Raw genomic sequence first — 27470 nt, forward strand, 5'->3', positions numbered from 1 at the left:
TACTCTTCCTGCCTCATCATTTATCCCCAAGCCAGATCAAACAGACCTATCACAAGGGCTGCAGTAAGGGCTGCACGATTTTGAAAAAAGTCAATGTTGATTATTTCCCTTGATATTTTAATTGCGATTAATTTCGGTTAATAGAATTTACATTAAATATTTATTTTTGGTGGATCAACTGCATGCTGTGTTCTTTAAGCCAGCTACACATCAACAGTCAACTTTTTGGCTCTCTTAGAAGCATAAAAAGAAAGCTGTTATTCTAATTTGTTTTTTTTAAATGAGATGGAAATGTTTGACCTAACATGGGTAGACCTATAGACTGCTATAACTGACAATTTTCTCGATTACTTAATTGTGGCAGCTGTAATTGTAATCTTGATTATTTATTTGATTAATTGTGCAGCCCTAATACCAATACAAAGACCATCAAATCTTTTATGTTCTGTTGAATCTGTTAAACATATACTGTATTTGGGTAGTTAACATGGAACATGTTCATTAGCTTATAAGACATTAGGGAAAATTGTATATGAATATATATAAGGTGTCACAGTTTCTTTTTATTATTATTATTTTTTTTTTACAGTTTTAATCTCATATTTGCTTTTCACTAGATTATTTAAAATGGTCCAGCAGTGTGACAAATACATTTTTCAATGTACAAGCATTCCTTGTGGTCTCTAATTTCATTAGAGGTCTTGAATGCTGCATGCGTAATATTTATAAAGATTAACAAAATGCTGCTTGAAATGGTCTTAGATAGTTTAGGACAGTGTTTCTTAACAGGTGGGTAATGACACAAAAGTGTGTGTGTGTGTGTGTGTGTGTGTGTGTGTGTGTGTGTGTGTGTGTGTGTGTGTGTGTGTGTGTGTGTGTGTGTGTGTGTGTGTGAGAGAGAGAGTATATCGGGCTAATCAGCCGAGGAGAGGGGAAAAAGACGCGCCAGATGCAGCAGTTTGGGAGAGAGAGAGAGAGAGAGAGCCACACGCAGCTGTTTTTATTAAAATATGACTTTGATGGTTCATCCAGTTCCCCCCTCCTCCTGTCCCATTTTAACCCCACCCCAACATTACAACCACATTTTGGGAATCAAATGTCCCCACAAGGATAGTAAAACCTGAAATCACCTACATTGTGGGGCCCAGCCAGCAGTCCCCATGAGGGAAATGGATTGTTAAACATACTGAACTGTTTTTCTTTTTTTTTTTCTTAAAATGCAAAAAGGTTGTTAGGGTTAAGTTTAAGGTATAGAAATTGATCTATATAAAATCCATAAAATGCATGGATAAGTGTATGGAGAGTCCCCACAATGATATAAAAACAAGTGTGTGTGTGTGTATTTCTTGACCATCAGCACCTATCAGTTGTACATGCACTTTAAGAATTTGACATCTTCTATTATTTCTTCTAATTAGAGATGATTAAAGACCCCATGAAATGGTTGTATTTCCTGTTGAAACAGGAACAAGATGCGAGACATATTGAAGGACTTCACATTCTTGAAATAGTAAATAACCTTTGATTAAGCAAAACCATGATTAAGTACTCGCTATTTCTAGTTAGAGGCAGGTTGTTTTGGGTGCATTCTTATTGTAGTGAGTTTATTGTACAATATTTGTGCTAGTAATCAGTATATTTGGTCCATTTTGCTAGAAGAGAAGAACTGTAATGTGATTTTAAAAAATTGCATTAAATAAATAAAATGAAATGCTTCTCTTTTAAAAGTGAAATGGAGGTAAAAAGAAAACAAATCAAATAAAGCTTAATTTCAGTATAGCGTATTGATTGCCTTAAAACAGATTTGCACAGATTAAAAGCCACAACATTTTTCTGAAAACTATTTTGATTTCATTGGGTCTTTAATTTGGAATTGTGATAAACTGAAATGCTTTATAATAAGATTTTAAAACACAGTGATTACTTAGTTTTAGTTTGAACCAAACTCTTCACAATTAGCTAGATATCCAGTAAGAGAACTGAACACCCAGTTCTAAGACATTCATGACAAATTATGTATTTATTAAAAATAGCATGCTAACAATTCAGGCTCCTTTGAAAGGTTATGAAATAAAAATTTCAAAAATAAATGTTTTTTTTCACCTATAAGTTATCTTTTATTTAAACGACAGGTTTGTTATTATATATATATAATGATAATTCATTTCTTGTTTTATCTTTTTTTACATGCTTTCTTTAAACTCTTCTTTGTGGCGGCTTCGCCCTCTGATGACTCCATCCAATCAAAATGCACTATGAAACTCTATGTGTATATCCATGACCTGACCTGGTCAATCACAATGGTTGCTTTATCAACCTTCAAAAATACTGCTATAACCATGCTTCTGCAACACCTACATGTAGATGGTTTGTAATTAATATTATTTATTTACTTTTTGGAGTATAATGCATCTAATGCATCTGTTTCCCTGTGGCTGACGGTGACGATGATGATGATGATGATGATGCTGATGCATGTGCTCGAGTCAGGATGACTTATCACCCCTGCCTGTCTGATAATGTGACACTGCCTTATTATGCCTGTGTAACACACACAGTTTAGATTATTCTCTGCAGGTCTCCTAAATGCATGTTTCAACTTTTTTTTTGTTTCTGATAGGAAACATTTGTGAATTTATGTTTAAAAAAAACAGCACTTTCAGTCATACAGACATCCAAAAAACATCAACACACAGACATGCGCAAACATATAGATGACATCTTAGCAATGTCAGTAGGCCAATTGAGTAGGGGGAGTTAAGTCCACCTTAAACCCAAATTCTAGTGCTGTTTCCTTGTATCAGTATCTCTGTGCGGCCTAAAGGACATGAAACAGTCATTTCTCATCTTACAATTCAAACAAAAATGATGTTAAATCTCCCTAACATATTAGTGATTTTTACTGTATAGTAAAGTACAGTTCTGAGCATTCCCTGTCCTATCCCCACAATCACTATTAATAAAAGTGCCAAAAGTGCTACAAAAATACAAAAGTTAAGCAATCCTGACTGCAATCTGTCCTTTAACCCAGCACGTGTCCCTTTTCTTTGCTAGTGCCCTCTGTTGGTCATTGTGAGCTATTAGTGTGGGTTGGCATGATTCCACTTGAGCTGTGAGCTTGAAATCTAAAGATCAGTGCATTTGGTTGACTGAAGCAAGAAGTTAGGGTCTATGCACTCCCTTCACTAATGATTATGTTTAGGCTCTTTTACAATTTTATTTTATTTTATTTTATTATCATTTTGAATGAGTTGCTGCCCTCCCCTCTCTTTCTGACTTTTCCCCTTTTCTTCACCACTGGATATGCCGAGCCTGTTCAGTCTTGCCATTTGATTCTTGTTTTCTGGTTTCTCTTCATTGGTTTAGTTGTTTGCTTTTGTCTTTTTTTATTATTATTATTATTTGTTCACTAATCGAATGTTTCAGATGGACATGCTTTACTTTTTCACCCCTCCTAATTTACCCCTCCTCTATCTGTCTGCCCCCCAATCTTTGACTCACTCACTTTCTCTCTATTTTTCCTTCTATGTTTGTAGAACAACTTCATAAATCTGAGTTTTCTAAGGCTCTTCAGAGCTGCTCGTCTCATTAAGTTACTCAGGCAGGGTGAGACCATACGGATCCTGCTCTGGACCTTTGTCCAGTCTTTCAAGGTAAAACACACAGAGACATACACAAGCAGTGTGCCGCCACACTGTTCTTTGAGATATTTATAGACTGTGTTTGACAGCATACAGCTGTACTTTTGTCTTTTAAACAATATTTTGACATTACACTGCAAATTTCTCCTCTGATTGACAATAGCAGATGGTTGGTGTTCACTCACATTAAACATTTGTTGATTTTTACTTATTTACTGTGTTAAGGCTCTGCCGTATGTGTGCCTACTCATTGCCATGCTGTTCTTCATCTATGCCATCATTGGCATGCAGGTGAGTATGTGAGAAAGTGTGGCAGGCTGCTCGGAAAATACTGAGACCATATGATGTGGGTTTATGCTGGAGTGCTTTTTGTGTTTTACAGCTGTTTGGGAACATTGCGATTGAGGAGGATAGTGAGAGTGCCATTAACTTACACAACAACTTCAGGACTTTTTTCCAGGCCCTTATGTTGCTCTTCAGGTGTGTGTGCATCACAAACTGGGTCTGTTGAATGTGTTGTTACATATACTTAGTATGTAACCAACTACATTAAGTGTGGTTCACATAGTTTCTACAGTCTAGAAAACCTGGAAATATTGAAATACTTTTAAATAGTGCTTTACAGGCTTGAAAAAATACATATTGTATCATATTATTTTTATTGAAAATAAAAAAAATAGACTTTTTCCATGACCAAACTAGAATGATTTCCAAAAAGAAATCCTTAACTGGTAATTGCAAACAAATGGAAATGTTATTGAAAATTCTTAGAATTTCATTAGTTAAAAAGGTTCAACTCTGTTTTGCAGGAGTGCTACAGGTGAGGCGTGGCATGATATAATGCTGTCATGTCTAGGAAAGAAGGTGTGTGATACTCTCTCTGGAAACACGGAGGCAGAATGTGGGAGCGAGTTTGCCTACCTCTACTTTGTCTCCTTCATCTTCCTCTGTTCCTTTCTGGTGAGAACCACAATGCTACTGTTTCTGTTATGTTCCTCCCCTTCTGTTTAAAGTGTTAAGAAACAGCACAATGTACAGTTTATCAGAGTATCCCCTCAGACCTGTGATTTACATACGTGTAGATGCTGAATCTGTTTGTGGCTGTGATCATGGATAATTTTGAGTACCTGACACGTGACTCCTCTATCTTGGGTCCCCATCACCTGGACGAGTATGTGAGAATCTGGGCGGAGTATGATCCAGCGGCTTGGTGAGTCCATATTCAACATACATAACACAATCTCTTAACATTACCATCTTGAATAAAATATACTAAATATACTCTGACTACTTATGAATTTGAAACATTATCATAAATAGTCAAGTTGTAAATGAATTAATCTCAAAGCTGCAGTACGTAACTTTGTGCTCTCAAGAGACATCTATGTTTGAAATGTAAAATTGCAAGCAATTTGTGGAAGAATATATTACGTCAGTCGTGTTTCGTCACCACTTTTCTGTTGGATGAATCTCCCAATTTGAGTTTACCTTGACATCACCTGTGTGTGATCGTGACTGGAGCCGGAGTCATAATATGTTATACATTTTATAAACATTTGAAACGGAAATATTACTTGCTTTAATGAAGATAATCAACACTCTTTTTTACATATTTGCATGAATTTTACACTTAAATCACTTTTTTGACAATACACTAAAAGCACTTTTAAATAGAGAACAGGCGACTCTCCTCAGCCACCACTAGTATACCTTAATAAGATTATTTATGTATTTAATCTACTATTCATCTTTGAATTGTACTACAATTTTCAATTTAAGAGGTTAAACTCATGATAAGGCTGATATCAATTCAATTGAAGACGTTATTATTTTTATACTATATTGTCCAGCCTAAGTTACTACAATAGCATGTCTAATCAATGCACACAATAACACATAAACTAAAAATATAAAATGATGATTCAATAATGATGTGGATAAAATATACTTTATTAAATGTAAATTTAATATGCTTAAATATGCAATATAACAATAACAAAAAGTCAATTTCAGAAGAAATACGTATTAAACATTCACAGTAACTTCAATGACGCAAGGATGAACGTCATAAACCAGCGATTTCATGCCAAATCGAACCTGACAATTTTTATAGGCTTACAGTAGTGAATCTGGGTAAGGTAAGTACAATGTTTTGAACACTGATTGTTGATTTACTCAGTCAATAATGGAAATTTGTTCATTTTTATCCAAATAATCTTACATAGTGCAGCTTTAAAAATTAATTTGTATTTACATATCTAATGTCATTGTATTTATGTATTCATAATCAAATTAGGCAGTATTACAGTTCATTTCTTAGCAATTTAAGGATTTTCTTCCTGGAAATCAACAAGATGAGACCATGCAATATTTTATAATACATCCTATTTAGTATGCAGACTTGACAAAAACATTGGAGTACTTCCTAATATTTCCAACTAGCTGGCAATATACAAAAACATTCTCACCACAACCTTATGAATGTTTTTTAGTTCACAAATTTACTGGACACACTCTTTTAAAAGGCAAAATACAAACCCTTTTTTGTGTGAAAGGCCAGTGTGATTTATCTTTTAACTGTATGTATCTATTCATACATTTTCACACATGTAAATAAAGCATCAGTCCTATATAACAGAACACATTGGCCTTCTCTTATGTGTTCGACTGGAGCTCTTCTTTTTTTGACATCAATATACAGCCATGGCCTGTGGCACAATCTTAAATGTACAGAGCCTGGCTTCAAAGTTTCCTACCTTGGATCAAACAGAGTGAATAGTACCACAGCACCAGCTGAGAGAACGGGATCATGGATTTGAGCTTCTCAGCGCTGGAAGAATCCATTAATCCCCCCAAACCCTCCTATGTTCTCCTCTGTGAGTCCCAGTCCTCCCACTCTGGAATACTGTATACTGCAAACAAAACTTACTGTGCCAGCCCCCCTTCTTTCTACTGAACATGCTAAGTTTCATGGTATCTGCATTCCAGTGCCTGTCACCCTAATATTGTGCATTAGACAACAACTTAGGTGGGAAATAGAGAATAAATCAGATATTCAGAGAGGACATTGAAGGACTAAATATTAGTTCAGTAGAATTAAAGCTTTTTTACTGAAGGATGTATTCTGAGAAGATGAAGAATGAAAGCAACTAGGGACCAGGGACATATTTTATTTGTAAAAAAAAAAAGTCAAACAGTCACTAAGAAATAAAGGAAGGAAGGAAGGAAGGAAGGAAGAAGTATGGCAGGCACAGAAATGAACAAATAAAGGAGAGAAAAAACAGGAAGAAAGGAAGGTTGCAAAAAGAAGCAAGCAAGAAAGGAAGGAAGGCACAAAATGGAAGAATTAAATGAAATAAGGAACAGGAGGGAAGGAAGAAATTAAGCAAGGAATGAATGGAAGGAAAGGAATATATAAAGGAATGAAATAATGAAGGAAGAAAGGCACTGAAAGGAAGAAATAAAGGAAGCAGTGAATAGGAAAGAAGAAATAAAAGAACAGATAGATAGAAATTAATCAAAGAAGAAAGGATGGATGGATGGATGGATGGATGGATGGATGGATGGATGGATGGATGGATGGATGGATGGATGGATGGATGGATGGATGGATGGATGGATGGATGGATGGATGATGGAAGGAAGAAAGGAAGGAAGGAAGGCATAGAAAGCAAGTAATCCAGGAACAAAAGAACGTGAAAGAAGGATCAGGAATGAAGAAATAAAGTAACATACGAACAGGAAGCAAAAAATAAATGAAGGACTGAACAGGAAGGAGGAAATAATGAACAGAAGGAAGGAAGGAAGGAATAAGGAGTGAACAGAAAGGAAGTGAACAGGAAACAAGGAAGTAATGAGAGAAAGGAGATAATCAGAAGAGAAATAGAGACTGGTGAAGAACAGTCAAATTGAGGTATGTGAAATGACCAGGCCTAGTCCAGCTGCAGCCAACGAATTTTGGCAACATAAACGGGCGATGAGCAAATAAGAAAATGCTTTGTGTGTGATTGTGTGGTTCTCTTCCTGTTTTTGTGCTCTTCATCCTGCCAATGTCTCTGTTCTGAGTTGTGTTCTCTAACTTCCCTGTATTCTTCTTACAGCGGGCGCATTCATTATAAGGATATGTACAGTTTATTGCGAGTTATCGACCCCCCTCTGGGCTTAGGCAAGAAATGTCCTCATAGGGTGGCCTGCAAGGTTTGACTTCCACTTAAAAATTAATATTACCTGCTAGCATCCAGAATGCAATGAATGTCGCTTACCTTCTCTGCTTTTCTTTTCAGTAATGTTTTTGTACTCTCACCATTTCTACTTGCATTCTGATATGACAATGAGAATGTGCAGGACAATGCCAACACTTACAGGAGCATGATATGTACTGTACTAGTTTGTATGAAACAAGTAAAAGAGAAAATAAACTAAAATGAAAGCCAAAAAGAAAAAAAAAATCAACCATCTTTGATGTTTTGTTTGCTTGCTGTTGAGGCACGACTAGGCCTAGCTGGTATGGTAGTGTGCATTGTTCTGGGTGGAGGGGGACAGAGACTGCATTGACATAAAATTCATTATAACGCCCTGTCAGCAGTGGGACTTTTTGCCTGTTCTAAAACCCCGTGCTCTTCTATGCAACCCACTCCCCTATTTGCATAGAACATTGTTTTAGCACAACCCCCACCACCACCACCACCACCTCCACGACCCTTAACCCCCAGATAAACTGATCATCATTCTAAGGCAGCCTAGTTTACCAAACCACTCCATTCCTCCAACCAAATAACCTTCTGTTGTTCTGTTCTGTTCTCCTCCAACCCCTCCCCCTCTCTCAACTTCCCAATCACTTCTTTTTTATTTACTCCTTTTCTTCTTCTCTTCTCTTTCTCCCTCCCCCATGCACATTTTGTTTGATTTTGTTTGGTTGCCCAGTGGCAGAATCAGTTACAGGGATATGTATGAGATGCTCAGGCACATGTCTCCTCCGTTAGGCCTGGGGAAGAAGTGCCCTGCACAGGTTGCCTACAAGGTAGAGGGCCTCCGAGCGGCCAGCGTTGTGTCCGTACTGTTGGTGTTTTTCTTTTTATTTCCACTCCTTCTTTTCCTCCTTCGTTATCTGACGGAGGCCGCTATTGTGATTCTGGTGGCAGGGTCGTGTTTGAGGGTATTAGACTCAGGCGGGCTCATCCACAAGGAAGCGGGAATGGACAAACCTTCTCAGCACTTTTGCACCGTATGAAGACATACACAAATACCATAAACACCATAAACACACTGACACCTCTGTTACACACTCATATAGCTTAAAGTCCAGGTGTTTGAAAATTACAAAAGATGAAAAGTGTAGGTAGTTACAGTTAAAAGTTACAGATTGGTTCTTTATGGTCTACATTATTAATGATATGTTTACATTAAAGCAAAATGCTTATGCTTTAATGTACAGCAGTGATGAATCAAAGAATTCAGAAGTTTCATGATAGCATGATACAATTGAAACACATTTGCTTGCAGTATATCATATAATCACATACACATATACACTCTCACAAACATGCCCACTTGTGTGTGTGCAGCAGTGGTTGGAAGGTCTGCAGGACTTCAGTCCTCCAAGTCCCTCAGCTCTGTAGATGCCGCTCTCTTAGGGACTCTTTCCTCTTTGGACCAGCTCTTTGTCTCTCTCTTTTTGTTTGTACACACATATGCACAAACTCACACACACATGCAACAACACACATGTAATTATTGGGTAGTGTTAAGGCACAACAATAGAACAAAATACAGCTTCCTCTCAAATAGAGTTATTTTTTTTACATGAATTGTGATGATAATTATTTTCCCACTTCAGTTTCTTCTGTCAATGCAGTTCTAATCTGTTTCCAGTCCCTCCTGTTTACATTCTGCCAATCATCCGCATGTTCTGCCTCCAATGCCACTGGCCCCTCCCACATGTAGGGACACTCCTCCCCCTTTTTGTGATTACTTTTATATTTTTCTTTCTCTTTCTTCCTCTCTAACTGCCTCTGTCTGTCTGCAACTGTACACTAACATTTCACCCTTCAGTCAGCTTATATCTCAGACTGATTAAACATTCAAAAAGAGCAGAAAAAGAGATCAGTGCCCTTAATTAGACCACATCACAGTTTCTCCATAATTTCTCTCAACAACTCTCTGAGCTGACCTATTTTCTCTTTCTTCTGCCCTGCCTCTGCCTACCCATCATTTTATTTTATTTTTTTGTCAAGTAAAATGTCTTGATCTACACAGAGTGTTCAGTGATGTCCACTGCTGTAAACTTCCTTTTACCCTGCCTGTTTTTCTGGTGTTAATGCCAGACCAACAGTTAACCTCCCATTGTTAAAGGGACAGTTCACCCAAAAATGAAAATTATTTTTTTCATGTACTACTCACCCTCATTTTGTTCCAAACCCTTATGAATTACTTTCTTTTCTGGCTATATTTTCCTTACAATGAAAGTGAATGGTGACAAAGAAATATCAAGCTCTAAGAATGACAAGTATCATAAAAGTAGTCCATACAACTTGTGTGCTATATTCCAAGTCTTCTGAAGCCATACAATAGCTTTGTGTGAGAAGCAAAGTTATATGCATGTCGTTATTAATTAAAAAAATCTTCCACTGTGTATCTAAAATTTCATTCATATGATCTGAATATTCTCATATTTAGATTCGATTTGTTAGGATCAGCTACAAGACCAATGTTTGGCATAGTTCTGTGAGCCAATGTTTGGCATAGTTCATGTCAAACCTGGTGTGACACATTTAAATGCTCCAAATTTGAAGATGTGCAAATGCAAATTACATTTTGGAGCTGCGTTGGAGAAGATTTTTAGTTAAGTGACTTAAATTTATTTTCCTCACACAAAGCTATCATGTGGCTTCAGAAGACTTGGAATGTAGCGCATGAATTGTATGGACCAATTTTAAGCTGCTTTCATTGTGCTTTTTGGAGCTTGCAAGACCCTAGTCACCATTCACTTACTTTATATGTAAAAAAGCAGTAGGAACATTCTGGGTATGGAACAACATGAGAGTGAATATACAATGAGTTATTTGGTATTTAATTTTGGTGTTCTCCAACCGAAGAACCCTAACCCACATTCCCTGTTCTGCTTATGTCACTTCCTCTCTTATGGGGTTTGTTTTTTCACCCTGTGTCCTCAGTGGAATATACAGTCACCACAACCATTGCATTCACCCCAATTCTCCCTGTAACACATTAGGGCATGGTAGAGCTTACTTTTCTTATATTTTCTCCTTTGGTCCTTAGCTTTATTTTGTGTTTCATTCTTCTTTGCCCTCTGATCTTCCTTCATGTAGTTTCCTCTCTGTCAGCCCACTGCTTTTATCCTTCCCATCTTTAACATTAAAGTATTTCCCTCCAGCTTAATTGCGCAGTAGGAAGCCGAATCCTCACTGTTACTAGCTCATCCTCTTTACAACAATAACTTACAAAGCCATCCCCTTTTTTTTATGGAGAATGCTGCTCTAACCTAAACCAATAGCCTGCACCCATCTTTTTGCATTGAGAGACCAGAGAATCTGGATCGAGCACTTGTTTTATCCAGTAGCCCATCTATGATTGAGTCTCAATGACAGCAACCACTACTAAACCAAAATGAATGAGCTGAAATGAACCAACTAGATAATGCTTTCAGTGTTGGCTGCTCTGTTGCTTGTCCTGTGATGCATGTGACTGCATGCTGGGAAAATGGGAAAGGGGGGTGTTCTGGGATGGAGTGGGAGGGGGAAACTTCGGGTAACGTGGTTGATTGCATAGCAGAGGGTAATAAGAGAAAGCCAAACGGTCACAATTGTGCAAGGTAATATTTAACCCTGTGCAATGCAATCATGACTTTGTATGTCTTTGAGTATGGTCTTTCCCCAGATCAGTGCAAAATGAATTATACTTTAAAACAGTGATGTTTAGACAACATCCATTGTTTTGAACTATTAGGTCATCCACTGGTTTGTGTTGAACCTGTGAACCTCCTCCCGGAAAAGCTCTTTGACTTGCTCAGATGCAGATGGGATGTAAAAACAAATTTGATTGGATAGGATATACAAATTGGATTTGTAGTACATGCAGTCTCACAGATTCATTGACATCTAGACCAGAGTTTCTCTGACTTTAAGTTTGAGTTTGGCTAGCCTGTTTAAAATGCATGCTGATGAATCTCTGAAAGAGTCCTGGTGGAACTTGTGAGCTTTTCATTCATATTTACCTATAGTCAGTGACATGAAGTGAACAGTTTTACAGTGTATTGTGGCGTGGGGGCGTGGTCGTGTGTCGGTCTGTGGGAGAGAGAGATCGTTTACGGACATGTCCGTCATGTGTGTTTGTCTTTTATATCTCAGTTTTATATTAAACTATTATTTAAATTATCAAGCCAGTTTTTGCCTCCTCCTTTCCATCGAACTACGTTACACTGGTGCCGAAACCTGGGAAAGAGGAGGGATACGCCGTAGTAAAGTTCTCGCCACTACCTTCAACCCCAACGGAGCAGCCGCGGCCATCTGTTGAGGGACGTGGAGCCCGGCCGCCTGGAAGCGGAGGATGACCGCCGACCGCGAGGGGAGAAGGGGCTCCTAACCGACCGCCTGGAGTGGTCAGGGCCGCTGCCAGGGGCGGAGGAGTCCCCTACCAGCCGCTGAAACGCGGCGGGGTCTAAGACCGCTGACTGCGAGCGGGGAGGGGCTCGCTGCCGACCGCCTGGAGTGGGAGAACTGCTGCCAGGGGCGGAGGAGACCCCTTCTGGAGACCCCTTCTGTCATCCAGCCCCTGGCGGACAGAACGCGGCAGGGCGTTCTGTCCGCCAGGGGCTGGATGACTGCCCCCGATCCACCCGGAGAGGTGTGGCTGTCATCCGTTAGATGGTGGAGGAGTGGCCGAGGAACAAGCTAAGGCGTATCGGAAAACTGGCGAGGAAGTGTTTTGTTTTTTCATCTCTCTCTCTCCCGCAGACCGACACACGACCACGCCCCTCGCCACATGTATTTACTGATTTGGCTCTGTATCACTTACTATGGGTTTCAGTGAGATTTTTGTCCCCAGTTTGAGAAACACTGATCTACACTTCTGAATCACTTAACATTAACATTCACAAAAACAGACATTCCTGCAAACCACTATCCGACAATCTGGCTGCCCCTCTTGTTATGTCATGATTACCGCACTTAGGGGCAGATTCACTAAGACTGAATTGCAGCCATTTTTGCACGCAGTCTCTGCGCTGGTTTAGCACATGATTCACTAATGAAATTATGCAAAGAAGGCAACTGTGAAAATGTGTCCACAAAATCACTGCCAAACGTAATTAGCAAACACAATTCTGATCTTGAGGTCCAACCGATTCTGAACGCTATATAGTGAAGGATGCTGCAGACTGCCGAATTTGACACCCTGCCAGGACTGTACAGCATCAGTTTGATCCTGACATCTGGATCATCCCATAAACGTGCAGAATATGCACTTGACGACACGTTATAATGCTTTTCTCCATCATTTGATGATTATTTGATTCATTACTGCTACTGCTCATCTACAATGAGCCTAATTTACATAAAAAGGAGGCGAGTTTGCGTGGAAAAGAATGACAATGACTTAATTTAAATACTCAAGACGCAGCACAATTTCAGAGCTGACTGCGCCTGCTAAAATAGATTTTGAGTGGTTAGTGAGTAAGACGCAGGTTTTTGCACTGAAATGCCATGCACACAAGTGGCGCAACTGTTTATTGAATCTGACCCTTAGACATCTCTAAATTAATTCTTGCACTGAGTACCAAAGGTCACAGAGCTAACCCTCAAACTTCCTCCCACCTTCCCCTCCCTTTCCCTCTCAAACACCTAAAGCACACCTGACCTGGAGGTTCAAAGCACACATACATCTCAATGGCCCTCTTCTCTAACTGGTTTTGATTGGCCCCCTACAGAGACTATTGCGGATGGATCTGCCAGTTGCTGATGACAACACAGTGCACTTTAATTCCACCCTTATGGCCTTAATCCGAACCGCTCTGGACATCAAGATCGCCAAGGGTGGTGAAGGTTTGGCTTCCCTTTTTTCCACTCACCTCATATATTTCTTTGCATGCCGCTGCCATGTTAAACTGTTTTATTTGTTATATATTTATCTATCTGGATGGTACACTACATGGCCAAAAGGACATGGACACCCAAACACCACCCCCATACGTGCTTGTTGAACATTTAATTTCAAATCCTTTGGCATTAATAGTTTGTCCTCATTTTGCTGCTTTAACAGCTTCCACTCTTCCAGGAAGGATTTCTAATAGATTTTGGGACAGGATAGGGTTGCAGGGATTTGCTCCCATTCAGACACAAGAGCATCAGTGTGGTTAGGCAATGGCGTTGGGTGATGAGGCCTGATCTCCAATCAACATTAAATTAATCCCAAAGGTGTTCAGGTCTGGGCTTTGCGCAGGCCAGTCAAGTCCTTAAACACAAAGCATCCTTTTCTATATTAAAAAAATATATATAATGTTAAAATGGGTGTAACTGAAATTGCCAAAAGAGGGTGTCCATATACTTTCAGCCATTTAGTATCTCTGCCTAAAGTGGTTTAGATACGTAACGAACATTATGTGCACATTACTTTTACCTAAAGTTGAATTACACATTGTTCAGACCTTATTGAAAATTGTGTTTCTGTTTGTGGAAATATGTTTGTATATATGAGTGTACATGTACCCATTACTGTATATGTAGGAGGTATAGATAAACACCAGATGGATGCTGAACTACGGAAGGAGATGATGGCGATATGGCCCAATCTCTCCCAGAAGAATCTGGATCTACTGGTGACACCCCACAAGTGTAAGTTAGCCAGGAGGTTGGTGTGTCCAAAACATTTCTCTTTTACCACCCGAGGACAGCTTCTCTCAGCCAGCCCACTCACTGCTCAGCACCCCCTGATGATCTAGGCCTACACTCACATTATCTAACCCTCACTGTAGAGTCACTTTAGAACACTAGAACCTTCTAGATATACCACACATTAAAACTGATCACAGAGGGGGGAATTCACTGAGAATTAATTGTACCCACTGAAAGCGCGACAAAAAAGTGTTTACTTGCACGAATTGGCTGCGTTGTGTTAGAACCTGATTTACTTCAGCAATTCTGCAAATTAGGTAGTGGGGCAAACATTCCCACATAAATAATGTTGAGCAAACTGGGCAAATGTTTAAATAAATTCCAGGCCTACACTATCCATGGAGATGTGGCAAAACTATGTCTTTTCCGACTTTGTTGCGGTTTATTATCATGCAGTATCACACTGACAGTGATTGATGTATGTCTTCATGAGTCCCTCCCCTCCAAATCCGATCCCAAGAGGTTATATGAGATGCATTTGAGTGACCAAGTGTAAACAGTGATGTGTCTCACCTGACCACATGTGATCGGATCATCCGATACGCATCTTAATACCAGGTGGAAACGAGGTCTATATGTAAGCGATAACGTACAGTCAGTCGTTTATCTCAAAATAAACCTCAAAAGGGTGAGCAGGATCTGATCTTGTATCATTTAATATCAACTGGCTGACTGTACATTATCCTGCTTATTACACAACTACTATGAAAATAAATATATAAACGGACATAAAATATTGAAATTATGTAATTATATGGGAATAAATAAATAGCTGAACAGCTGTTTGCGGTTTGCATCTAAGTTCTGTTTGATGTTTACTTTGTGAAAATGAACATCTGACTCCTCATTATTAAATAAATAAATAAGTGGATATTAAAAATTGATTTGGGATAAAATAATTTTATTATCTTACTTGTAGAGATTGCAGAGTGATCCGAGAAGCAGTAAATCAGAGCAATCAGAATCTAGTATTGCAGAGCGCCGTGCAATAAAACTATGTATACAGTGATTCAAAGACTGGAAATGGACATTTAGAATGTAGTTAAGTTTAATGAAACAATTATACAACAAATGTATTACTGATACAAAAAACTCCCAGCTCACTGTGCCTGAGATCAGGGGGTGCTTTACTATAGATCAACACTCTATAGATGTCTTTTCACTCCAGGGGTTTATCAGATTCCTGACAATATGTACATAAAACAGTGTTATTTAATAAATATTTTATTGCATCAATAATATGCTACCCATGAGATGTATGTGCTAGCTTGCTTGTGTGAGACATGTCAAAAACATGTTAAACGCTAAGTATCATGGTAAAATAGCATGATATAATAATAGGTGAAAATGTTTTTGGCAAAACCATGATGCTAGTTATATGCAGAATGTTTAAGTTGAGTTTGCACTAAGCATGTAACAATTCAGAACTGTATTGTTTGATGCTAATTCTATCTTCGTTGTTCTGTGCAGAACCTATACAGAGGTGGTGACCATGGCTTAAAAACACCACTAAGCATGGCATGTAAACCTAGTCTGAAGTTACTCTTTAGTAATCTCACCTCACAAAACTGCCGCGACAGGTTTACACGGTTACATTCTAAGGCTTTGTTTGCATATATTATGCTGTAGTTTGCTTTCTGATTTGTATGAAAAAATGGAAAATGGCAAGCATGATGCATCTGAGCATCTGAAGTTAAATTTAAACAAATTATATAGATGAGGTTATGGCCATTAATCCATACAGTATTAAAGAGAGTATTAAAAATAATTGATAATATAGTGTGTAAAAGACCAGCTTTTAACTTTTTTATCAATCTGCTTGTGAAAAGACCATTGGCTCTTTTTGTGTCAATTCGACACTCTTGATGTGTGCATGAGAGTTTGTGCATATCCGTTTGTCGTGTGCATGGTCCGTCCTCACTCCCATCCACCTCGCTCAGGGTCCATCTCACCTTATCTAATCGTGCAGGGTAACTTGTCCTTTTCTCAGCAGCGACAGACCTGACAGTGGGAAAGATCTATGCTGCCATGATGATCATGGAGTACTATCGGCAAAGTAAAGCCAAAAGGGCACAAGCAGTCCACGATGAGCAGGTATGTACTTTGTCTCACCCTCTCTTCTCCACTCAGTCCGCAGTGAGCTGTGACAAACACGTCAAACTGCTGAGTTTGCTGTGTAGAGACATTTGTACTCTGAGGCTGACATGCACAGCATATAGTTTGCATGCCTATGGCAAAATAGCTGACGAATGAATTAAAGGCGAAGCGTGTAATTTCTATGCTACTAGTGGTACCAAACAAGTTTCCCAAATACTCCCCTCATCTTACACTGGTTTTCAGGACTGAGTTGATTGTACAATGAATTTGTTGACATTTGAGACCAGGAATAAAGTAAAATGTCATCTAAGCCCATTAATACTTGATTTGTGAATTTAAAGTCATTTTAGTTGTTTCTTCAGTTAGTACTCATCTATGACGACTCCTTCTCTAGCTCAATTAATAATGATAATTAAAATACAGTGCACTTAATTTCTCCAAATCTTTTTCCCTGTAATACATCACAATTTAAGGAATACACCACACAAACTCAGCATGACATCAATTAAATCCTGCCACAATGCTGGATGCGCTACCTGTAGGACTATATTTCAGTGCATTAGGGTGAACATCTAATCTCACAACTCTTCTCTTGCTAAGATCTGGGCTTAAAACCATAACCCAAAGTTTTAAACATTGAAATAACATCTTTTAAGTGGTATAATTTTAAACATCTTTTAAGATGCTGCCACTTAAAGTGTTTTTACGATGCAGAGCATGAGTGCTTTCTACCAGATAAACCTCTAAATTCATAATTAACGACAAAATTATTGATTTAATTAATCCCTTATTTATAAAGTGGGTTTCTATTGAAAGCCACTCGCAGTAGGTTGCTTAATATTTCAGTATGTCTGATGGGCTGGTTTAATTATTTCCATTCATTCTTCTAAGGGACAAATTATTAATGTGTGTCCTACTGTAAAGTAATCCCAGCAGTTCAACAACTGTTAAAGTATTGTTCACCCAAAAATGTAAATTCTCTCATCCCTTACTCACCTTCATGCCATCCCAGATGTGTACATCTGGGATGGCATGAAGGTGTGGCCTGGCCGAGAGGATGCACGCCCGGGGATGAGTTGCCAATCAGCGGGAAAGGGATAAAAGGACGCCAGATAGAGAGAGAGAGAAACGCACCCGGCACACTGATGTTCTGTCTAATTAAAGATTTGTTGATTGTTAATGTGGTTCCCGCGTCCTCCTTTCCCGAACTGTTACACTCCTTTATCCCTCTTCCACTGATTGGGCAACTCCGTGCCGGGTGTGCATCCTCTCCGGAGTTCCCTCTTCGGCCATTTCATTGCCAGCTGGTCTTCTGGCGGCCAGCAGAGGCTCCTCCATCCCCTGGCGGACAGCAGCGTTTCCTCCACCTCCCGGCAGACGGCAGCGGGACCTCCGTCCCTTGGTGGATGGCAACGGCTCCTCTGCTTCCTGGCAGATGGCAGCGGCTCCTCCACCTCTTGGTGGACGGAAACAGCCCCTCCGCCTCCTGATGGACGGCAGCAGCAAGTTCTCCCGGACAGCATGCTCTTCCTCCTTTCTGTTGGCCGTGTGCATCTCTCTCTCTCGATCTCTCTCTGGCGGCCCGGTCTCCTCCTTTATCCCTCTCCCACTGATTGAGCTACCACACCCTCATCCTCGTCACAATGACTTTCTTAATTCTACAGAACACAAAGGTTATTAGAAGAATATTTCAGCTCTGTAGGTCCATACAGTGCAAGTAAACAATGCTCCAGAAAAGGAAGTATAAAATTAATCCATTTGACTCCAGTGGTTTAATCCATATCTATTTTTTTTTTTACTGTACATCTTGCTATTGCAGTCTACGCACGATCATGATTTCAAGCTTAACACATGCACAGAGTGCTAGATGGCATTATACGCAGTGTAATTCAGCTTGAAATTATGATCGTCAAGGAGACTGCTGACGTCAAGATTTATAGTGAAAAAAGTGTTTGGTCTGTTCTCATCCCCCCCAAAAAAATAAAAAATGGCAGATTCTATTTGCACCCTAGTGCTAAAAAAATAATGGTATATGCTATTTAAACCCCAGTGCAAATAGTAGCAGATTTTATTTGCACCCCAACCCTGGTGAAAATAATGGTAGAAACTAATTGCACCCTGCCTGGAGCAAATAGTGTCAGACACTATTTGCACCTGTATTTAAATACTAACATACAGTATATGGGCATCACTGCAGTGTGTTTATTGTGTTTATTTAGAGTCCCACAGACACTACCTTAACCCCTACCCCTAAACCTAAACTTACCTTACCTTAGAACAAATAACTTGGGTTATTTATATATTAGTAAAATAGTGATGAAATCTACATACAAGCAATGCCGAGCCACAGGAGTAAAATTATGGGAACGAGTGCGATTGACAGACCCCGCCTACAGAACAAACCCTTCTCTGCACTCCTCGACATTCACTGTGACCAAATCACTGTGATGAAATCACCATTTATATTAATTTTTTACTATTATTTTAAGTAGTATTAAAGGAATATTAAGAGTGGAAACAGGAAATTGGATAAGAAAAAGAGTGGGACAAAAGGCAGATTCAAACCACGGTCGCTAGAAAAACAGTACACATTCACACACTGTCTTTAAACCCCACGCCACTGCAGTGACACCTATTGTCTAGTTTGTCATATATTTGTATGGTTCCACCAGACTATTAGGGTGCAAATAGCTGCCCTGTGTGGCAGATGCAGTTTACACCAGGGTGCAAATAGAAACTCAGAAATAAAATTGGATTGCTTTATAAGACATTCATTTAACCACTGGAGTCTTATAGATTATTTTTATGCTGCCTTATGTGCTTTTTGGAGCTTCAAAGTTTTGGCACACATTCACTTGCATTGTATGGACATGCAGAGCTGAAATATTCTTCTAAAAATCTTTGGATGTGTTCAGCAGAAGAAAGAAGAAGTCAAAACATCTAGGATAACTTGAGGGTGAGTAAATGATGAGAACATTTTCCTTTTTGGATGAACTATCCATTTATCAGCATTCTCCGTGTTTTTGTTTGCAGAAAGAGACCCTTTTTTTATGGTTGTTTGTTACTTGGCAATCAAATGCAACATACTATAATTTCACAAGTTGGTCGTAAATATATTTTCATAGATGATGTTTGAATATTAGAGTTGTTTGAATATCAGAGTGTAATGCAACATGGGCCTCATATCTGTAATGCTTTGTGATCTACGACTATACATCCACATGAAAGTTGAACATAAACTCAACAGTTTTATAGAATCTATCCCATGATGTTTCAAGTGGATGTAGAAGTTATTGCAGATATCATTGAACTTGTTAAGCTTTTCCACATATGCATTATGTCCTGACTCATCCATAAACTGGCAGGGTGAAGTAAAAAAGTTGGTCTGTGCCTGTTGTTCACAGATGATCTCCTTTACCAGCACTCATTCAACTAATACTTCCTGCCATGAGATTTTACTTAAGCCTGCCTTTCCATACTACATACACAGGGTTGGGAGGGTTACTTTTGAATACATGCTGTAAAATTTTATTTGACTACTCAAGGTATATAACGTATTCTAAATACTTTGGATTACTTCTTCAGCACTGGTTGATTTTTTTCACTTGTTGTGATGATAAAAACTCTGCCAGTACAGTAAGACAAAATACACATGTTACAAATACATTCTCTGAAAAACCTAAATATCTTATGCAGTGTTGTTTCTAAAACCAGATCAATCAAATTGATCTTATTTTAAGGATTTTTGTATATTTTTACAGGAAAACAATACAAAAATTATCATCAAGAATACGATTTTTGACGAAAAGATCGAAAGATCTTACTAGAAAAAAAAAATTATGATCTAACGTGAATTTTCTTGATAAAAAATATATGATTGTGTCTGGTAACATGTGCATGTAAAATGGCTAGAAATAGTATTTTAGCTGAGCGTAAAGCTGACAATTGACACAAGGTTTATTTCTATTTCTTCTGCTCCAAACTTACTTCTCTGTCTGCTCATCTGAATGTAACACATCATAAGAAAGTGTTTCACCGCTGTTCAAATGCTCTTTGGATCACATCATTTATATGTATAAATGTTTTCCATCTGAAAGGACTAAATATTAAATGAAACAAATGACAATAATATACAAAGTAATCTCTTCAGTAATCAAAATACTTTTTGAATGTAACTGTATTCTAAATACCAATGATTTAAATTGAAACTAGTGGAATACAGTTACTTATATTTTGTATTTCAAATACGTAATCTCGTAACATGTATTCTTTAACTCCCCAACCCGTTACATACATTTTAATTTGTCTTTTTTTATGTTGATTTTTTTTCACCCATTTTCAATCTCAAGGTGTCATTTTTGGCTGGTGGTACCAGTTAGTTGCTTTATGGGTCAAATGTCTAAGATGCTGATGTAGACAAACTGTTTAGAAAAGTACCTCTTTAAAGACCCATGAAATCAAAATTGGAGTTTCGTGGATTTTATTTACATAAAATGTTGGTTTTGAGGCCACATATACAGTATGCTAGTATGCTCCTACAAGTAGGCAAAATAAACTTTTAGCATGATTTAGCATTTCTTCCTTAAAAAATAGACCATAAATATCCTTGACTCATCTTGTCTGCAGGGAGAATGTTTTTATGAAATAAAATGGTCTCTATAAAATGTGATATTAATACTGCCTGTCACCATTTTAATGTTAAAATAGTAAGGAGACAGTAGCTCAGAGATACAGAATCACAAGCAAATTGTAACTCTCGGATGTTGGCCTTTTCCAAAAACGAACACATGCTGAATTTCTTCATCATCGCCTTCTGATTATAGTAGGTCTGCAAGCGTAGGTGAAGGTGGCGGTGAGAAATGCTCCACAATGTAATGTAAAGAGTCTTTATTACTTTTGACACAAAAAGTCAGCCGTAATATGTTTAATGTTAGTTATATTTGTTTTGTTAACACTTAAAAATAGATGCCTACTGAATGACACCAAGACTTATCATTGCTGTTAGCAGCCAGTTGGTTACAGAAACTTTTCATTTACTGGGACAACAAAAGTAAATGAATTCTTAGCATGGTACCATCGGCTCACAGGATAAACCCATTTTCCCACAATACTCCTGGAATGCCTCCTGACTGACCTGTTGCTGCTGGATCCTCTCCCCATTTACACATGGGATGCTCTGCATCTCATATCCTCCCCAACCCCATTTTCCCATCAGCTTACCTGATACCAGCTGTAGGCCATGTTGTATCTTACACAGAATCGAACGCCATTAATGTTTCAGCGTCTGGAGCCGCCGTCTCCAAGCCAAGATGTCGGGCAGGGACTCACTGGCCTTCCTGAAAAACAGCCGCCCTGTGCAAATCATCTGTGAGTGACTTTATCATTCTCTTCAGTTGCTATTCTGTGCCTGTTGATATTTTAAAGAAATTGTTCATCCATAATTGAATTCTGTCATCATTTACTTAATTTTGACTTTATTTCTTCTGTGGAACACAAAAGGATATATTTGAAAGAATGTCATGACACTAGAAACAACGAGTTGATGTTATTGACATGTCGCCATGCTGCTGCCCTCCGGCTGCTCCGATGCGGCCCGTGAGAGACTTTAGAAATAGAACAGAATTAGGCCGCCATGGATAAATGATCTGAAATTAATATTCTGGACACTGGATTTCGCTATCACGTGCAGCCGCTATTCACAGCACATCATCTCCGTTAGTGTGTTCTCTGGCAGAGTTCAACAGGAGTATGGAATACTCTTTATTTCCAAGGATGAAGCGCCCCGCAGAAAGAATGATGCATTTATTAAAGGATTGATATCATGTTAGATACTTTACTCGGGCGGCTGAACAGAGTTTATTTAGCATGCACAGAGATACGCGAACCGCTGACTATATGTGGATATGTTGTTAGAACGTCATCTGTAGAACTGGGAAGTATACTGTAACTAAGTGGTTTGTTCTGATATTTCATTGAAACAAGAAAATGTATTTACGGGCGTCTCGGCGCCATTTGAGTGAGGACATACTGTCGGAGAGAAAGCTTCAAAAACGTGCACATCTTAGCCTAATGCGCGCGCTGAGTTTGCGCATGCACGATCAATTTGAGCAAATTAAAATCGTATTTGTTATGCAAGTAACAACAGAAAAGACGTTATACAGTAATTGTATAGCTATAAAGAGTGATTCCTTGAAAAATGAAGAGTAATTCCAAACTTCATAAGTGATGAAATGTCATCTAATTCTGATTATCGTGATAGGTCACACCCAACACTTATAGCAGCACTATATGTGCTTTGTAGTGCCACTGAATGGACGTCAAAATGACGAAAATGCGAATAAATTAGTATAATATATTTTTATAAGATGCATCACTGTTCCATTATAAGAGTTCTTTGTAAGTGACATACCCTTTCTTGTCCTTTATTTACATTTAGGGCCTACACAAGCATACCATAGAGCACAAATTATGATTAAAACTTGCATTATGACAAAACTTTATTTTTTATTATAATTATTACGGCACCTTATACACCCCTGCCTCAATGAAGGCTTTGAAGGCTTTTCATCTGACTATATGTGGATATGTTGTTAGGCCTGTTGATCAAGGGATCCCAGAGAGCCATTCATGGGTTACGGCGCGAGCCCAGGAGATGTCTCAGAAAGCAGGCAGCTGGAGTCCTGAAGGCCAGCACCCAGACAACACAGCAGATAACTGTAGACAATCTCAGGTACACTGAGCCTGCCCAATGCAATATACATTATAAGAGTATGTTTGAGTACGTAAAATGGACTTTAAAATAGTATATAAATGTACTCTCATTTTCCCTCCTCAAATGTCACATGATTAAGTCAATATGTCAGTGAGTGTAAAATTACAGTTTTGCTGTTAAAGGGATAGTTCACCCCAAAATACAAATTCTCTCCTTTACTCACCCTCATGCCATCCCAGATGTGTATGTCTTTCTTTCTTCTGCAGAACACAAATTAAGATTTTTAGAAAAATATTTCAGCTCTGTAGGTCCTTATAATGCAAGTGCTATCATAACAGTAATCCATAAGACTCTAGTGGTTAAATAATTATCCTCTGAAGCAGTATGATAGGTGTGGGTGAGAAACAGATCAATATTTAAGTCCTTTTTACCATAAATCTCCACTTTCACTTTTGCAGTCTTCTTCTGTTTTTGGCAATTTGCATTCTTCGTGCATATCGCCACCTACTGGTTTGAGATGGCCAAAGTTGGAGATTTATAGTAAAAAAAAAAAGGATATAAATATTGATATGTTTCTCACCCACACCTACCATAGTGCTTCAGATTATATGTATTTAATCACTAGAGATTTATGGATTACCATTTTCTGCCTTTATGTGATTTTTGAAGATTCAAAGTTTTGGCACACATTCACTTGCATTGTATGGATCTACAGAGCTGAAATATTCTTCTAAAAATCTTTGTTTGTGTTCTTCAGAAGAGAGAAAGTCATACACATCTGGGATGACATGAGGGTGAGTAATTTATTATTATTATTTATTTTTTGTTATTGGGCTATCCCTTTAATGGCAGTCAAATCAAGTCAGTTTTATTTGTCTAGAACTTTTCACAAAGCATTGTTTTAAAGCAGCTTTAAGTTGTAATAGCCCCAGTGAATTTGAAAAAACTTCCTAAAAGGTTCCTTGCAGTGTTCAAATCAGCAAGTTCTCACAGACAACTGCTTACAAAAAAAAAAAAACATTATTTAACTGCACTATTTTATCAGCTATGAATTGTATCGTCTGCACCTATTCTGCACTCACAGCATAATAACAGACATTCATGTAGCGCCACACCACGTGACATCTCGGTGGATCACAATTTTTTTCTTTGCCTCTATTAGACAGTGCATTAAATATTCACAGTCTTTTTATGGAGGGTATCCATTGGAGTGGTTTGTTTTCATAAGCCTGAATGGCTGGTCTGTCTACCCCTCATCCATGTGCATTTCATTGGCAGACAGCAACAAAGCCCCTTCTCTGTTGCTGAGTAAAAACAAAATTCCGTGGATAATCTTCCATGCTTATTTTCTCTTATTGTAATTCTTATATTTCCACTCAGTCTGTCTCTGCTTTTGTTATTGTTGCAATTATTTTTATTCACACATTTTGCTTCTGACGGTGAAGCGCATGTCATTGAATATTTGCATCCATGTTCGACTGTCTAGGAAGGATGTTTCAACCCTTCCACAGTCCTGAGTACCATTGTCATGAATGAAAGCAAGACACTACTGCCCAGCTAAACTATGTATAAAATCATCAGAGTATCCTGTTGAAAAGACTGATTTAGACAAGGATGAATTTCCATGTTGGTCTGGGCTAGCTGCATGGTGGACCAGCAAAACTTAGCTGGTAAAGCTGGTCAACCAGCATTGTCTTTCTCTTGAAGCTGGTTGACCAAGGAAGTCTTGCTGGTTAACCTAGTTAAGAAGCCTTCTGGCCCTGGGAACACTAGGACCAGTGTCCCATGCTGGGGACCAGCATATAAAATATGGCATATGTTGGTGACCAACTTTAGTGGTCTTTTCAGCAGGGTAACACCTGGTGCATATTTAAAACCATGTTTTTGAGAATGGTTCCTATTATGTTCTATGTTAGAACTGTACCGTTTGTGGCAAGAACAAACTCTTAGCAAGAAAAAAATTTGAAATACTAACAATCTCCTGGGCACGGTTGCATAAACATAGCCTAAACGTGTATAAAGCTAATAAATTAGTCTGAATAAGTCTAATTCATATTGCATTGGTGGAAAATTAAGACACTTAACAACTTGAATGGCTGACAGTGGGTGATCAACACAAAGAAAACATTTGCATATTAGAGGAATAGCATGCTGTAAAATGGATTTTAGTGAGCAAATTTAATGATTACAATGCCAATAATAAATAACAAGGCTTGGACGACAATAAAGGAGAAGCGCCTATTTGTCAAAGATGTTCAGAAACGTTTTAAAAACATGATGGTAAAGGCAAAGTAGGACATTCTGAAAAAATATACAGCAACAGGAGGGGAACATTTTTCTCACTTAAATACGGGACAACAGGCATGCTGTGATTAAACGTCTTAATTTCGGCCAAATTATAGGACATCACAGCTAATATGGGACAGATTGCAACCCTAACAGTTACTGTTTGTAACTGAAGATGCATTGCCACACAGATCAATCACCCAAGCTCTGCTTGGATATATGCTGTATGATCATTTATCTTACTTTATATAGTTTATTTATGCAACAAATTTAGACCAAAGTTTTTATGCAACTTACTTAAATAATTAAGACCAGCCTTAAAGGAAATTTTTTGATGACTAATTTGTAAGACTAGTCCAAATCAGATTTATGCAACCAGCCCCTGGTCTTCTCTGAATGATCCTGTAAATTAAGCCCTGCATGTATATTACCAACTAATAGTATCAGATCCCACTTCATACAAACCCAACCAAAAGGACTTGTAGAACAGAGGCTGGGGCAGGACTGTCCTGCTACTTGTGCATCTCCCCACAGGGTGAAGGGAGAGCTAAAGGTGGAGATGTCCTCTTTCCATCCACTGTGCTAATGCCTGTCTCTCAGGTCCCTGGCATTCCGCCCTTGCCTGCTGTCCCTGGGCAGTCATGCATGGTCTCCCTCTGTTTCTGCAGACAGTAGAGATGAGAGAGATGGGGCGTGACGGTTACTCGGACACTGAGCACTATCTGTCGATGGAAGGCCATGGCAGGGCTGCTTCCATGCCTCGACTCCCAGCAGACAACCAAGTGAGCGCCTCATCCTCATCTTCCATTTTACTACTACCTCTGTTTATCCACATCTGTCTTACCTCTCCTGGCCCTCCGAACAACCCACTTTCCATTCCCACCCTTGCATTAAACATATGTGCCCATTAACTAGATAAACCAAAGTGTACCCCTCATAGCATCTGCAAACCAAGCAAATGATGACCAAGCATGAGGCTTTTTCAGGATTACACAAATAACAAGTCAGTTCTAGTCTTACATCACTAGATTAAAGCTCATCTTTATAACAGAGGACTGGACGTGGGAACCATTCTTGTAAATTGTAAGAGGATAAGTTTTACTCGTGATTAATGTAAAAGGGAATAAAGGTCAGTTATTGTAGCGACTCAAGAAACTGCCATAATACATACAACGATCCACGTAAAAATAATTTTGTAATAATGTTAACGTAATTTTAACATAATTTTATGAGAGCAGGTTGGAATCAGTGCAGCTGTAGCCTTGACAATAAGTGACAATCAGTATTTGATCTTTTTTGATACAGGCTTCATAAACAGACCTGTTGTAAATATGCATTTTAAGTGTTTGTAATTATTCAAATATGTGTTTGATGGGATGTATTGGAGAATACAGTACATTTTTACATTCAAACACTTGTTATAATTGTCTAGATATGTGATATCTAGCAGATTACAATATTCAACCTCATTACTCATGCATATTTGATGCAGGTCTTGGATCAGGTAGAAATAAAGGGCTTTTTTTCTTCATCGCCTGCTTATCTCTCATTGTTGGCCTCTGAGTAGCATCCTCCTCATTCTGTACAGACTGCCATTACCATGGGCTCCAATGATTGATGGATTTACATGCACATAAACAGAGTAACACATAGTTTATACTTTATACCCAACTTTATACTCTTAGGCTTGGAACACCTACTTATTTGTGCAATTATCTAATCAGCCAATCATGTGGGAGCAGTGCAATGCTAAAATTATGCAGATACTGGTCTGGAGTTTCAAGGCGGTCGCACAATGGATGAGAAGTGCCACACTGTGTCGCAGCT

General features: G+C 38.6%; 1 protein-coding gene across 1 annotated transcript in view; it reads left to right on the forward strand.

Moving 5' to 3' along the window:
• The window catches only part of cacna1aa (calcium channel, voltage-dependent, P/Q type, alpha 1A subunit, a), a 123340-nt gene that overhangs the window by 78582 nt on the left and 17288 nt on the right, over window positions 1-27470 (forward strand). Inside the window, exons 35-46 of the mRNA XM_052131564.1 lie at window positions 3537-3653; window positions 3867-3932; window positions 4024-4121; window positions 4451-4601; window positions 4724-4851; window positions 7742-7838; window positions 13585-13699; window positions 14381-14488; window positions 16539-16642; window positions 21903-22012; window positions 23240-23375; window positions 26312-26425. Coding sequence (XP_051987524.1) covers window positions 3537-3653; window positions 3867-3932; window positions 4024-4121; window positions 4451-4601; window positions 4724-4851; window positions 7742-7838; window positions 13585-13699; window positions 14381-14488; window positions 16539-16642; window positions 21903-22012; window positions 23240-23375; window positions 26312-26425 — 1344 coding nt within the window. The remainder of the gene's footprint in view (window positions 1-3536; window positions 3654-3866; window positions 3933-4023; window positions 4122-4450; window positions 4602-4723; window positions 4852-7741; window positions 7839-13584; window positions 13700-14380; window positions 14489-16538; window positions 16643-21902; window positions 22013-23239; window positions 23376-26311; window positions 26426-27470) is intronic.

Source organism: Xyrauchen texanus, chromosome 8 (genome assembly GCF_025860055.1).
Source record: "Xyrauchen texanus isolate HMW12.3.18 chromosome 8, RBS_HiC_50CHRs, whole genome shotgun sequence".
Taxonomy (NCBI): Eukaryota; Metazoa; Chordata; class Actinopteri; order Cypriniformes; family Catostomidae; genus Xyrauchen; species Xyrauchen texanus.